The sequence below is a fragment of the Arabidopsis thaliana genome, chromosome 5 (genome assembly GCF_000001735.4).
Source record: "Arabidopsis thaliana chromosome 5, partial sequence".
Taxonomy (NCBI): domain Eukaryota; kingdom Viridiplantae; phylum Streptophyta; class Magnoliopsida; order Brassicales; family Brassicaceae; genus Arabidopsis; species Arabidopsis thaliana.
This window is the reverse complement of record NC_003076.8, coordinates 23186201-23200422: the sequence shown is the minus strand read 5'-3', so window position 1 is coordinate 23200422 and position 14222 is coordinate 23186201. Positions and strand designations below refer to the sequence as shown.

Genomic DNA, 14222 nt, shown 5'->3' with positions numbered 1-14222 from the left:
GGTTATATATAGATAATTCTATTGTTTGTTAAAAGAATTTTATATCTTTACGAAACGGTGGTCAAATGTTTGTATATAAGAAAAGACAAGAGCTTTGCTTCATCATGTCACACACAAAGTCGCAACCACAAACGTGAAACGTGTAAAATATGACTGTGCTTTGGTTTGTATCACTTATCTTACTCATCTCTATCCTTCTCGTTGCCGTCAAACACTCTAAGCGGCGATGGGTCCGGCAACCACCGTCTCCTCCAGGCTTACCAATCATTGGAAACTTGCACCAGCTTGGAGAATTACCACATCAATCTCTATGTAAGCTCTCAAAGAAGTATGGTCCTGTAATGTTACTGAAACTTGGAAGAGTTCCAACAGTTATAGTTTCTACTCCTGAAACAGCAAAACAAGTTCTTAAAGACTATGACCTCCACTGTTGTAGCCGTCCAAGCTTGGAAGGTACAAGAAAGCTTTCTTACAACTATCTAGACATTGCTTTCTCTAGATTTGATGATTATTGGAAAGAATTAAGGAAGCTTTGTGTTGAAGAACTCTTTTGTAATAAACGAATTAACTCGATTCAACCAATCAAGGAGGCGGAGATGGAGAAACTGATTGACTCAATTGCTGAATCTGCTTCTCAGAAAACTCTGGTTAACTTGAGTGATACGTTTCTTTCTTTAAACGTTAACGTAATTTGCAAGGCAGTATTTGGTGTGAATTTCCAAGGAACTGTGCTTAACAATGATAAGTTCCAAGATTTAGTCCACGAGGCACTTGAGATGTTGGGGAGCTTCTCTGCTTCGGATTTCTTCCCGTATGTCGGTTGGATTGTCGATTGGTTCACGGGTTTACACGCTCGGAGGGAGAGAAGCGTACGAGATCTTGATGCTTTCTATGAACAAATGATTGATTTACATCTACAGAAAAACAGAGAAGAAAGTGAAGATGATTTTGTGGACTTGCTCTTGAGGTTGGAAAAGGAAGAAGCTGTTCTTGGATATGGCAAACTCACAAGAAACCACATCAAAGCAATCTTGATGGTAAGACATATCTCATTAAAACCTTTAAGATTAGTATATTGTAAAACATATTATCTATCTTTTGTATGTAGAACATTCTTTTGGGGGGAATCAATACTTCTGCAATAACCATGACATGGGCAATGGCGGAACTCATAAGAAACCCACGAGTGATGAAGAAAGTTCAATCCGAAATCAGAGCCCAAATAGGGAAAAACAACAAAACAAGAATCATAAGTTTAGATGAGATAAATCATCTCAGTTACCTAAATATGGTTATCAAAGAAACATGCCGGTTACATCCAGTAGCACCTCTTCTAGTCCCAAGAGAAGTGATATCTGAATTCAAGATCAACGGCTACACGATTCAACCGAAGACAAGGCTTCATGTCAACGTATGGGCTATCGGACGTGATCCCGAGATATGGAAAGATCCAGAAGAGTTTCTCCCAGAGAGGTTTATGGACTGTGACATTGATGTTAAAGGACAAGACTATGAGTTGTTACCATTTGGAAGTGGTCGAAGAATTTGTCCAGCAGTGTACATGGGGATAACAACAGTTGAGTTTGGTCTTGCTAATCTCTTGTATCACTTTGATTGGAAGTTACCAGAAGGTGTTGCCGTTGAAGATATTTACATGGATGAAGCTTCTGGACTCACTTCTCATAAGAAACATGACCTTTTACTTGTTCCTGTGAAATCTTTAGTGTAACACTTGTGTAAGTAAACATGACCTTTTACTTCTCATAAGTAATGTAATGGTTAAACCAAATAAACCGGTTCAATCAGAATCAAACCGGTTCACTGTTGTAAACCGACTCTTCTATATTCGTTTAGTTTCCTTAGCAAGAGAAAGGAGACGCCTTTTTTGCGAAATCTCCATGAAGCTTTATCCTCGAACTTCTTCAGGACTCTTTTCTCTCCAATCTCTTCTCAAAAGTGGCTTCTCTCCAACGTTAAACTCTATCGACAGATTTCTTCGATATCTCTACCGTCTTCAGAAGTTTAATTGCATTCTTCAATTCTACTCTCAGCTAGATTCGAAGCAAATCAACATCAATCACCGGATTTACTCAATCGTTTCATGGGCATTTCTCAATTTGAATCGATACGAAGACGCAGAGAAGTTTATCAACATCCATATTTCAAAAGCTTCGATTTTTCCCAGGACCCATATGTTAGATTCTCTAATTCATGGATTTAGCATCACACGTGATGATCCAAGTAAGGGTCTTCTGATTCTCCGAGATTGTTTACGGAATCACGGTGCGTTTCCTTCTTCCTTAACGTTCTGTTCACTGATTTATCGGTTCGTTGAGAAAGGAGAGATGGATAATGCTATTGAGGTTTTAGAGATGATGACGAACAAGAATGTAAATTACCCATTTGATAATTTCGTATGTAGTGCTGTGATTTCTGGGTTTTGTAAGATTGGTAAACCGGAACTTGCGTTAGGGTTTTTCGAAAGTGCTGTCGATTCAGGTGTTCTAGTGCCGAACCTTGTAACTTATACTACGCTTGTGAGTGCTCTTTGTCAGTTAGGTAAGGTTGATGAAGTTAGGGATTTAGTTAGGAGATTGGAAGATGAAGGATTTGAGTTTGACTGTGTGTTCTATAGTAATTGGATTCATGGGTACTTTAAGGGAGGTGCATTGGTGGATGCACTTATGCAGGACAGGGAAATGGTGGAGAAGGGAATGAATCGAGACGTTGTTAGCTATTCGATACTAATAGATGGGTTGTCGAAGGAGGGGAATGTTGAAGAAGCGTTGGGGTTATTAGGGAAGATGATAAAGGAAGGAGTAGAGCCGAATTTGATTACTTATACAGCTATTATTAGGGGACTCTGCAAAATGGGTAAACTTGAAGAGGCATTTGTGTTGTTCAATAGAATTCTAAGTGTTGGAATCGAAGTGGATGAGTTTCTGTATGTGACTTTGATAGATGGAATTTGTAGGAAAGGGAATTTGAATCGAGCTTTCTCTATGTTGGGGGATATGGAGCAGAGAGGGATACAACCAAGCATTCTTACGTATAACACTGTGATTAATGGACTTTGCATGGCAGGGAGAGTGTCGGAGGCAGATGAAGTTTCAAAAGGAGTTGTGGGAGATGTCATTACTTATAGTACTTTATTGGATAGTTATATAAAGGTGCAGAATATTGATGCTGTATTAGAGATTAGGCGTAGATTTTTAGAAGCTAAAATCCCTATGGACTTGGTTATGTGCAACATTCTCCTGAAAGCATTTCTATTGATGGGTGCATATGGAGAAGCTGATGCACTTTACAGGGCAATGCCAGAAATGGATCTGACTCCAGATACAGCCACATACGCAACGATGATTAAGGGGTATTGCAAAACGGGTCAAATCGAAGAGGCACTTGAGATGTTTAATGAGTTGAGGAAAAGCTCAGTTTCTGCAGCTGTATGTTATAATCGCATTATTGATGCACTCTGCAAAAAAGGGATGCTGGACACAGCCACAGAAGTTCTTATCGAGCTGTGGGAGAAAGGTTTATATTTGGACATCCATACATCTCGGACCTTGTTACATTCAATCCATGCTAACGGAGGTGACAAAGGAATACTCGGTTTGGTTTATGGACTGGAACAGTTGAATTCAGATGTTTGTCTTGGGATGCTCAATGATGCTATCTTACTTTTATGCAAGAGAGGTTCTTTCGAGGCAGCGATTGAAGTTTATATGATTATGAGGAGAAAAGGTTTAACTGTTACTTTCCCTTCTACAATTCTAAAAACACTAGTGGACAATCTCAGATCATTGGATGCTTATCTACTCGTTGTTAATGCTGGAGAAACTACTCTGTCTTCAATGGATGTGATCGATTACACAATCATCATCAATGGTCTCTGCAAGGAAGGATTTCTAGTAAAGGCCTTAAATTTGTGCAGTTTTGCCAAAAGCAGAGGTGTCACTCTCAATACCATAACATATAATTCACTCATAAATGGACTTTGCCAGCAAGGTTGTCTTGTAGAAGCTCTCCGTCTATTTGATTCGCTTGAGAATATTGGTTTAGTCCCATCTGAGGTCACCTACGGCATTTTGATTGACAATTTATGCAAAGAAGGGTTGTTTCTTGATGCTGAGAAACTATTGGACAGTATGGTATCTAAGGGACTTGTGCCAAACATTATCATTTATAATTCGATAGTTGACGGGTACTGCAAGCTGGGGCAAACAGAGGACGCCATGAGAGTTGTATCACGGAAAATGATGGGAAGGGTAACACCAGATGCATTCACGGTCAGTTCTATGATCAAAGGTTACTGTAAAAAAGGTGACATGGAAGAAGCTCTCAGTGTGTTTACAGAGTTCAAGGATAAAAATATCTCTGCCGATTTCTTTGGTTTTCTGTTTCTGATCAAAGGCTTCTGCACGAAAGGGCGAATGGAAGAAGCAAGGGGCCTCTTGAGAGAAATGCTTGTTTCAGAATCTGTTGTTAAGCTGATTAACAGAGTTGATGCGGAATTAGCTGAATCTGAATCGATCAGAGGCTTCCTCGTCGAGCTGTGCGAACAAGGAAGGGTCCCTCAGGCTATCAAAATCCTAGATGAGATAAGTTCAACAATCTATCCGTCTGGTAAAAACCTGGGTTCTTACCAAAGGTTGCAGTTCTTGAATGATGTGAATGAAGAAGAGATAAAGAAGAAAGACTATGTTCATGATTTTCATAGCCTGCACTCAACTGTTAGCTCACTCTGCACCAGTGGGAAGCTGGAGCAAGCTAATGAGTTCGTTATGTCTGTGCTCTCTTGTATGCCTAGATAGGTCAGTATGTTTACTTGACTTCTCAAGTCACCAAAAGCCAACCGGAAATAATCAGAGTTATTCGAATTGGATTATCCATGTGGTTAGACATTTAATGGGTTCATTCATCGAATTGGAATACTCTTGGCAGTTGATTAGCAGCTTTTCTGTAAGATAAACTGGTAAGTTAAAATTCTCATAGCTTGTGTCTTTGCAGTTTGAGAATTTCTGACAACTTTGTACTTATAACTTATTTTCTCTGTGCTTTACACTTCTCATGAGTTCTTACTTCTTGTAGGAACCTCTACTACAGAGAATCAGCAGAATCAGAGAGGAACAACTATAGGAGCTCGAGGAACCGTAGGCTGTAGAGGAACACAGTCCCAGTCCTTACCAGTTCGAGCTACAGAGAAATGTTTTGGAATCCATGATTGTCCAGAAGCCTTTCTTTTCCTCAAAGACTCCCTCTGCTTCTCCTCCACATCTCTCTTGGCTTCTCTTGCTTTCTCCCAGTTGTTCGTCACGATTCCTTCACTCACCTCACCCCACACCACCGCCGACTCGCTCTCACTCACCTCCTGCAAACCAGAAATAACTGAATTACGAATATCGAACAAAACAAATAATCTCCCGAGAAAGTTTATAACAGTAACCTGCAGGTTCTCGACAATGGGAGTTTTGAGCTTTGCAATGTTTTCACTCGCTTTGTATATAACCTCAAGCTGTCCAGTCTTTGTATTTTTCGCGGTAACAGTTCTGAAATGCATTACCTCACTGTAAATTATATGTTCAACTGCAATAAACTTTGAAAGATGGATTCTGCTTCTTGTGTTTGTTACCTGTCCCAGTGTCCAGAGATTTCATAGAGCTGTTTCCTAGAGGAAGATTCAAAGATCTTGCCTTTAATGGCTCTTTTATTGTTTCCTGTGAATCTACTGAGAAAAGAATCGGATAGTAACTGCAATTCGGCTCCGAGTCCTGTCTCCGGACACTTTATCACGATCTTTCCGGCCCAGTGAGCTCCCATTGCCGGCAAAAACGTCATGAGAAGTTTTGGTTGGTTCATTTCGTAAGTCTCTTTGTGATTCAGAAGTTTCACCACTCTTTTACCCTTCACCTCAACGTCCACGTAAGCACCTTTTAAATTTCAAAACCCACTTTTTAGTTTATTGTTGTATGTTTTGTTAAAGTTGAGTTAAATTTGTTTTATACGTACCACGAAATTTAGGCGTGAAATATTGACATAACAAAACGTCTACGTTTTCTTTCTCGTGAGTTGCATGAAGAGCAGAAACTGGTGGATGATGCGATATCTGAAGAAGAAGAAAAAATCAAAACGTAACATAAATTAGTCGCTATACTAAAAATTCTTTCAATATACACTAACAAGTAATCTAAAACACTAATTATAGAAGAAGAATAAAACACTTGCTTGCTCTGCGAGAACGTTAATGTGACCATTGGACACGTGGTGAGTTTCGCCGATGACAGGATTGTATGGAGCCAAGCCAAAGATCAAAGGCCGGAGTGTTGAGATGTACCACGTCACCATTGCTTTCATCCGTTCGATTGGTTTGTCACGACGACTACATTCTCCGAGTAGATCGTGACCGTCGAAACTGTATACTATCTCGCCGTAGCATTGGAGCTGCGATCTCGCTAGGTTCATTTGAGGTGGAAGCTTTCATGGTAAATGAAACTTTTTTATTATTTTTAAGAAAAATAGGTAAGTATAATTATTCACACACTCATGTTATTATTCAAAATGAAACACGTCGTATTCAAGTTTAACTATTATGTATGGTTTTATGTGTAAATGAAACTGTGTGATTCCACATAAAAGAAAGTAAGTTTCTATTATATGTAAAACTTGGGGCAAAAAATAGAGTTTTCTTTTTGTAACCAAAGTATGTAGAAATAGAATGGTGCAATTTCAGATCCCAAGAAAGAAACTAAATATAGTACATCTTCAAAGATTTTAGATACTTTTACATTTTTATCACCTGAAAGGCTGAAGGTGCAAAACAGATAAATATGTACCTGAAAATTAGTGAGATCGGATCCTGGCCGTACGTTTTTGAAGAGGCTTAAGATCCGTTGGATGAGATTGGGAGGTGTGTTTTCAGAGTCTTTCTCATCTTCCAACGAGAAAGGCTTCACCAACATAACGTGCTTTTTCATTTCTTCTCCTTTTTTTCTGCGCGTTTGCACACAGAAACAAAACCAATGAAACAAAATAAGAAGAAGAGTGATCTAAAGCGTTTTGTCAAGTCTTTTTTGATGTTGTTGATTGTAAGTAGAGAGAAATCGAACCTTAATGATGAACAAATAAAAGAAACTAGAAAGGTATATTAAAATTAGGCATTGGGTGCTATTGATAGAACGAAAACATCCAAAGAGGTTTACCTGATAAAGCAAAATCTTTTTAAAAAGCAAATATTACAAGGGAAAAGGAAACGCGTAGACTATTTTGCTCAAGCCTCGATGTGTGTGTTGTATATATAGTAGTATGAGAATGACGATTTGTCGTATACAAAATATTACTTTGTAAAATTTTTTTTACTTTTAAAGGAGCATGACAAATTGACAGTCTCACAACCTTATAATACTCACCGGAAAATAAATTAATACTACTAGTATATAACTATGAAGTATGGGGTTTTAATCATCTTAAATCCATTAGCAAAGCAAAAGTAAGTTGCTTGTAAGTGAAAGACAAGTTAAAAGACGGATGTCTATCGAAAGAAGAAAACGCCAAACAGAAAAATATCAGAAACGGATTTAGAAGATAATCATGTTTTAATATATAAGAAGAATGACACAAAATAATGGTACCAATATATCATAGTTATAGCTAAATCATTCTCACCAATACGATACGTAAATCATTTTTACCTGATTCTACAATTTCATTTTTAATGCGCTTTGTTATATACACGTAGTCACGAACTATATATGTGTAGAACATAAAACTTTACAAGTTCTAGGTTTCATTGTTTTAAGCTCTATCAAACAGTTTCGTTGTTTTTCCTTTCCACAATTTTTTTTATTTAAAATTAAAATTATATAACTTTCTACTATTGTATTGGCCACGAAATCCATAAAACATTGAAAATGAAAAAGACATATAGGTCAAGGGAACATTCAATTATTCGAGTACGTAGTAAATAGTGTTATGGGGAAGAAGCAGTAGTGGTTAGATCAAAGCAGTAGGCAGATCCAATTTTTTTGACATTTTCTTTGTATCATTAATGTGATCCCATCGATAAGAACATGGCTGTATTAAATTTTAGACTGTTAGGGAATTGCTCTCAAAGATTCATGCATATTCGTTTTTTGTTGTTGTCAGCCATACTAATATAAGAACAAAAACTATAGACCTGAAGAAAATAATGGATCTTCCTACGTAAATCATTTATGGCATGGATAGAAGTATAGAGCTAAAGAGATAATGGTTGAAATAAAGAGACGATGACTCGACACAACACCATCCGTTCTCAACTAAAATTCCTAACTATATAAAACCATTTTATCGTATTAAATTAAATCGATGACAAAAAAAAAAGTATCAAATAAAATCTAACATCAACCCCATTCCAACTAAAATCACCACCCATTATCAACTAAATTTATTAACTCTATATAGTTACTGATCGCACGATTCGCACTAAAGTTTTTAACCTAACATCGCTCGTTACCAACTAAAATCATTAACTATATATATAGTCACTAATTGTATTAAGTTTTAAAATTATTATTTCAGAAGGTTCGCCTCTTATTTAGGAGTGGGAAATGATGTTTAGGATGTTCTAGAACTGATTACGAGGCTGAATTTCGATGTTTGAATGGTTAAAAGTGTGAAATCTGGATATAAGACTAAGTTTGAAATTCACATACCATGTATAAGAGTCATATCTAATGCCTTTTTTTTTACTTTAACATTTAAATTTTACACCGCTCTGATTATTGATTCATGGAAATAGTAGAACTTGGAACATTCTCAGACATATATCATAAGAATTTTATTCTTCTTCTGAAGGCAAAAAGGAAATTTAGTAATACAATAGTTCAGTCGTTGGTAGATCACAGAAGTCATTGATACACTCATAAAAGCTTGTGAATACGAACCAACCTTCAAGTTGCTTCATTTGGGATCCGAAGTACGAACCCCCTGGCGCTTAAAGAATTCTCTGAATCCGTAGGGACTCATATCATAATTGTACTGCCAAGCGAAACAAACAAGGAAAAATATCGTCTTTTAGACTCTGCAATAGATGAATATGTATAAAAGACAATGTGTGATGCTTCAACTTACAGGTACAACTTTCACTGAATACCGAGTGATATTTGGATCCTGTACTTTTCCTTCATTACCGGCCTGCATCAGATGGATTTTCATTTAACGAGATACAACAACAAAGGAGATTTCGTGATTTAAACAGGTTAAGTACCGGAAATACAAGACTTTAGAACTATACATGTTGTGGGCTATGGAATATTTCAATGAAAGGATATTCATTTTTCTGGCGAGTTATGCAGAATCCGGGATACTTGGGACACTCAACCTGAAACAATCCAAACACAACAGTCACTTCATGGTTTACCAGCTATTTTCTTTGTATTCTTTTATACAGCTTTACATCGACTCACACGCATAAATTTTATGTTGGGATAGAACTCAGCAGCAGCTTCCTCAAGCATCCGGTCAAGATGTTGTGTGTAGTTACTCCTGTTTTATAGAAGAAGACGCACGTGATTGAATATAGTGTAGTTTGAAAGGTTTTGGGAAATGCTAAGTTACCTTATGGTGAATGCGACAACCACAGGATAGCCCTGGTGAAGGAGTTGGACAAACTCTCTTTCTGATGTAAAATGGAGAACCCGCGATGGCCCGAGATCCTTAGGGTAACCGCTGTAATACCTTCATTTTAACAGAAAGATCAACCCATTATCATGATTGGTTTTCTACACAGTTATAGAATTAACGAAACGAACTCATTACTTGCAAGTGGAGCGAAGCTGGAGAAGCATTCTATCGAGAAATGTTGAATCTCCCATCTGAGCATATACCAAATGAATCAGATTCAAGAGAATACCATTGCTTATTAGGTGAAAACAGACAAAATACTCAAGAAGGTAACTTATCAATTCTTAATCACTAATAAGAGATTTTTTGCATTATAAGTCGATGTCCACCAGTTACCAAAGCCAATGCAAAGATGTAACTCATCAATATAAGCTTAAATTGTTCTTTCAGGCATTTCATCGAACAACATGAGTGCACTCAAAATAAACATCCTCTGTTCTAACCACCAGATAAGTTAAAAGCACTCGTGATTTCCATAAACGTATTCAAACTTCAAATGAAACGCATAAGGAGTTTAAATTTCGCCCACCAAACAAAAACCCAGAAAGAAAAAAAGTAAATCTTTTGTCTCACATTTCACAATCGGATGATCATATGAAAAGCAGAGAAATTTCAATTCGCTAACTTCTATCTTTTCTAGTGAAACGAATTCGAATCAATCATATACAAAAGTTTATGAAGAGAAATAACACCTGAAGCTGATTCGCTGCTTCTTCCGATTTGCTTTCACTAATCTGCAGAGGAATGTTTGAATCTCTGCTTCTTCGACAATGGTGGGCTTTTTTTTTGGGTTTATATATTTTCATTTTATTATACGGATTTTTTTATTTTATTTTTTGCATCTTTAATCCAAATTTAATAATAATATATATAAACTAATGCTATAACCAACTTTTTTATTTTATGATCCGAATTATTAATTTCATGATTCGAATTTTATATTACAACATTTTTCATGGAATCTTACATTATTAAAATTTCCAAACTTCAAAACAATCATGTATTTATATATAAAAAATCTAAACCCAAAAAAATGCTTAAACCGGTAAACTTCAAAATGGTGGTCAATAAAATGTGATATTTAAGCCAAGAGATTAGTCATAATGGGACGTTTATGGCAAACGGCTCGTAATTGCACGAGTTTACGCATAGCCATTCCAGGATTCTCTGTCATGTCAACATCTTCACCGTTGACTTTTTCCCAGTCAAAGCATTGAATCAACGAACCTAAAGCCAACAATACCATCCTCTGGCCTAAAGTCGCACCAGGACACGTTCTTCGTCCGTTACCAAACACCATTAGTTTCTTTGAAGCTTCTTGGTCTTCGAACCGCTCAGGCATAAACTTCTCGGGCTCATCCCAAAGTCTTGGGTCTCTATGGATGGCCCAAGCGTTCACTAGCACGATAGTGCCACGTGGTATGTCGTATCCACCAATCTTGAGATCTTCAGATGGAGAACGTGGAACAAGAAGTGGTGCAGCTGGACACAACCGAAAAGTCTCGGAAACTATGTTTTGGAGATAAGGTAGATTCGCAATGTCAGGTTCATCGACCAATCTCTCTTCTCCAATCTTCTCGTCTATCTCAGCTTTTGCCTTTTTCAACACTTCAGGTTTTTTTAATAAATTTGCCATCGCCCATTCCAATGTTACGGCCGCAGTATCCGTTCCAGCTAGCATCATACTCTATATACATTAAATTCACACACAAGTTGTTAGTTCATCTACACATGTACACATATAATATCTTTATAATATAAATGTAAAAACATAAACCATCTTTCTTCTTTCAGTTTTATGTTTGCATTTAGTGAGTCCAAGGAAAAAAAATTATATTTAAGGTTTATATGTATGAGAATACTTACGAGCATGAGCCCTTTGATGATGACGTCACTGTAATACTTGGGTTGGTCTAGTTGTAAAGACAACAAGTGACTAACCATTGTGTTGCTCTCTCCATTTATTCGACATTCATCGAGCAGTCGTTGTAAGAAAGCGTCCATGGCTTCGCCTAGTGCTTTCACTTTTTTCTCGTAGCCGTGTCCGAACACTTTAAGAATCGGTAGATAATCTCCTGGATGGCTCGCACCACTGTTGTCATTGATGTCCGTCACTAGTTTCTTGAATAGATTCGCTTCTTCCTTGTTATGAACCTTTAAGGAATAAATATTTAATAAGGTTAGTAAAAACTTTTAATTACAAGAATGGTAGAAAGTGTATAAAGGTTAGTGAAAATGTTGATATTAAGCGAATTAATTATATAACGAACCTGGTCTCCGTAGTAGCGTCTCCCTGTGACCATGCGGACAATATTATTGAACGTCAAATCTGCAAGAAGAGGTTCAAGCTCGACAACACGGCCGTCATATTCACGTGAGAGTTTTGTGAGCAGCCGACGAATCTCGTCTTTACGTACGGAGAGGAATCCGGTGAGACGGTTAGAGGAGAGGATTTCTAGAGAGCAAATACGGCGGAGATTACGCCAATGGTCACCGTAAGCGGCGGTTCCTATAGTGGTGTAATCGTAAGCGACGTATTTCGCGGTCAGAAAATGCGGTCTGTTTGTTAAAATGACGTCGTTTTGACCGGTGAAGGATTCTCTTACGAGAGGCAATGAAGAGATCACTACGACTTGGCGAGAGCCGTAACGGAGGGAGAAGATGTCGCCGTATTTTTCAGCGAAGCGGCGGAAGAGACGGTGGACCGGTGGTTTCACTAGGTGGAGATGGCCGACGATAGGAAACGGAGTTGGTCCTGGTGGGAGATTGAAGCCCTGCGTTTTGGATGAGAATAAGAATTTGTAAGCTATGAGAAACAATGCAAGTGGCAAAACAATCAAAACGTAATCCATTTTTTTTTCCTTTGTGTTGATTTTTTTTTAATATATAGAAAGAATTTGGGTTGGTTTTTGTGAGAAGGTTTGAGTGAAAATGGTGGATGGTCTATGTGTATATATATATGGATTGGTTTATAATAAATACAAAGTTATTAAACACAATAAAATAAAGAGTACATATTTTGAACTTTGACTCTTTTAATTTGTCTCTTTGAGTTTCGTTTTCTTTCTTTCTTTGTTGTATTATGAAGGTCCACTAATAAATGGATTCTCCTTGACCATTTCAATATTAGATTTGGTTTGATACAGTACTTCGATGCAAGGTGGATGTTAGTATTGGTCACTAGGCTAAAATATTATAGGGTTAGTTCAGTTTCTGTAAATGATTTTAGGTTTAGATGATTTTTAACAAAAACTAAAGTTGTTATAATTTTTGTTTAAAAATATTACCAATACTGATTAAAATTAAATAATTAATTGAATATATCCCAAAATATGTATATTGTATCTAAAATATATATATAAAATAGTACTTTCGTGTAAATAACTGATTTGATTTGTTATAAGCTTACAACTATTCTATTTTTATTTTTTTTCGATCACTTACAACTATTCTATTTAGAAATAGGAAATTTGGATATATAAATGCTTTATATTGAATTTCAACAGATTTCAAATCATATACTTTTCTGCATCTCCCGTCCGATAAATAGATGCAACATAACTATTAATATGGTAAAAGAAAATATGTGATATCCACCTTATTATATACGATTCAATATCCGACAAAATATATAAATATATACGATTCAATAACCGCGACCGACACACAAAGTAAATAAAAGTAATTGATTTTCAGATAATTACAGAATGAATCGGATTCGAATTGTCTTTAACTATAGTCACTGATCAACTTGCATTAGTTCACACAATACCACTTGTTTTTACTTTGTCTTTCGATAAATATTCTGCTTTGATTAAAAAATATAGGCAAATGTACCCACCTTGTTTTCCAAAAAGGTCCACCATGACATTTCTTTTGTAAAGACTCAATAAGGAATTCGACAAGAATAAACATGAACTCACTGCGTTACTTACATGTTTCTTTCAAGCTATTAATGACAACATTCCAATTACGACTTCTCAAACATGGCTGCTCGTTAAGTTTATGCTTTTGATCAACCTATAATATTTGTTCATCGAAGGTGACGACGAAAGTTCGTATCTTATCCTAGAAATATATAATTATTATATGTAGATGATAGTTGACAAAAAAAAGAAGATATAAATCGTAAAAGCTGCACAAAAATTCTGATTGTACAGCCAATTTAGGTTGTCTGTCCAATCGCAATGCGTGCAACTCTAAGCGGTGTGCGCCCGCCACTGTGTATCTCGATCGTCAACTTTTAGTATTATTTGATTCTTCAGTCTATGTGTGTAAAAACATGGTGTATATATATTTTAATTTTATTTTGATAAGAACATGCTGTATATGAAATAAATTGTCTTAGAAAATCCGTGTAACTTGATAATTGAGATATACAAAATCTAAATCAGATCACCTTTGGTGATGCACGATGTTTCACTCTTATAACACACGATGTGAACTAGATCATTTTCAACCACGCACGATGCTTCACTCTAAATTAACATATAATCTATGACACTATTTCCAACTCTATAGAATAGATATGAATAATATTATAGAAAAAATTGGGTAAGATT

The 14222-nt window shown here is 36.5% G+C and overlaps 5 protein-coding genes across 10 annotated transcripts; 2 read left to right on the top strand and 3 right to left on the bottom strand.

Annotated features, from left to right (window-relative positions):
* The first annotated feature begins 104 nt into the window (after positions 1 to 104).
* Positions 105 to 1834, top strand: CYP71B10 (cytochrome P450, family 71, subfamily B, polypeptide 10). Its single transcript, NM_125108.4, has 2 exons — positions 105 to 1037; positions 1109 to 1834. The coding sequence occupies exons 1-2, from the start codon at positions 150 to 152 to the stop codon at positions 1727 to 1729; spliced, it is 1509 nt and encodes a 502-aa protein (NP_200536.3). The 5' UTR covers positions 105 to 149; the 3' UTR covers positions 1730 to 1834.
* AT5G57250 (Pentatricopeptide repeat (PPR) superfamily protein) lies at positions 1814 to 5590 on the top strand (the record flags this gene model as incomplete). Its single annotated transcript, NM_001085290.2, has 2 exons — positions 1899 to 4975; positions 5092 to 5590. One exon carries the CDS (start codon positions 1899 to 1901, stop codon positions 4812 to 4814), a length of 2916 nt encoding a protein of 971 aa, NP_001078759.1. The 3' UTR covers positions 4815 to 4975; positions 5092 to 5590.
* On the bottom strand, positions 4947 to 7551 carry ORP4C (OSBP(oxysterol binding protein)-related protein 4C; the record flags this gene model as incomplete). Of its 5 annotated transcripts, none has more annotated exons than NM_001037011.2 (7): positions 7107 to 7260; positions 6834 to 6990; positions 6226 to 6474; positions 6010 to 6106; positions 5633 to 5930; positions 5447 to 5549; positions 4947 to 5371 (listed from the first exon to the last, which is right to left on the bottom strand). In NM_001037011.2, exons 2-7 carry the CDS (start codon positions 6972 to 6974, stop codon positions 5120 to 5122), a joined length of 1140 nt encoding a protein of 379 aa, NP_001032088.1. In that variant the 5' UTR covers positions 6975 to 6990; positions 7107 to 7260. The 5 variants fall into 5 exon arrangements, with proteins under 5 accessions (NP_001032088.1, NP_200534.1, NP_001329985.1 ...); NM_001345252.1 differs by having other exon boundaries at positions 5120 to 5371; positions 7200 to 7551; NM_125106.3 differs by having other exon boundaries at positions 6834 to 7551.
* A 1157-nt stretch (positions 7552 to 8708) lies between these two features.
* On the bottom strand, positions 8709 to 10485 carry AT5G57230 (Thioredoxin superfamily protein). Of its 2 annotated transcripts, none has more exons than NM_001345249.1 (7): positions 10353 to 10485; positions 9796 to 9851; positions 9595 to 9714; positions 9444 to 9522; positions 9272 to 9358; positions 9109 to 9171; positions 8709 to 9015 (listed from the first exon to the last, which is right to left on the bottom strand). In NM_001345249.1, exons 1-7 carry the CDS (start codon positions 10464 to 10466, stop codon positions 8938 to 8940), a joined length of 597 nt encoding a protein of 198 aa, NP_001331642.1. In that variant the 5' UTR covers positions 10467 to 10485; the 3' UTR covers positions 8709 to 8937. The 2 variants fall into 2 exon arrangements, with proteins under 2 accessions (NP_001331642.1, NP_200533.1); NM_125105.3 differs by having other exon boundaries at positions 8726 to 9015; positions 10353 to 10463.
* A 35-nt stretch (positions 10486 to 10520) lies between these two features.
* CYP81F2 (cytochrome P450, family 81, subfamily F, polypeptide 2) lies at positions 10521 to 12583 on the bottom strand. Its single transcript, NM_125104.3, has 3 exons — positions 11931 to 12583; positions 11527 to 11814; positions 10521 to 11347 (listed from the first exon to the last, which is right to left on the bottom strand). The coding sequence occupies exons 1-3, from the start codon at positions 12510 to 12512 to the stop codon at positions 10742 to 10744; spliced, it is 1476 nt and encodes a 491-aa protein (NP_200532.1). The 5' UTR covers positions 12513 to 12583; the 3' UTR covers positions 10521 to 10741.
* Between the last annotated feature and the right edge of the window lie 1639 nt (positions 12584 to 14222).

Excerpts from the sequence above, each read along its gene's own strand:
- CYP71B10 (NM_125108.4), top strand. The coding sequence starts at position 150 with ATGACTGTGCTTTGGTTTGTATCACTTATCTTACTCATCTCTATCCTT. Across the intron at positions 1,038-1,108 it reads ACATCAAAGCAATCTTGATG|AACATTCTTTTGGGGGGAAT; the intron begins GTAAGACATATC and ends TTTTGTATGTAG.
- AT5G57230 (NM_001345249.1), bottom strand. The coding sequence starts at position 10,466 with ATGAAAATATATAAACCCAAAAAAAAAGCCCACCATTGTCGAAGAAGC. Across the intron at positions 9,172-9,271 it reads TATTCCATAGCCCACAACAT|GCCGGTAATGAAGGAAAAGT; the intron begins GTATAGTTCTAA and ends CATCTGATGCAG. Across the intron at positions 9,016-9,108 it reads ATTCAGTGAAAGTTGTACCT|TACAATTATGATATGAGTCC; the intron begins GTAAGTTGAAGC and ends TTCGCTTGGCAG.
- CYP81F2 (NM_125104.3), bottom strand. The coding sequence starts at position 12,512 with ATGGATTACGTTTTGATTGTTTTGCCACTTGCATTGTTTCTCATAGCT. Across the intron at positions 11,815-11,930 it reads GACGCTACTACGGAGACCAG|GTTCATAACAAGGAAGAAGC; the intron begins GTTCGTTATATA and ends TATTCCTTAAAG. Across the intron at positions 11,348-11,526 it reads TCATCAAAGGGCTCATGCTC|AGTATGATGCTAGCTGGAAC; the intron begins GTAAGTATTCTC and ends TAATGTATATAG.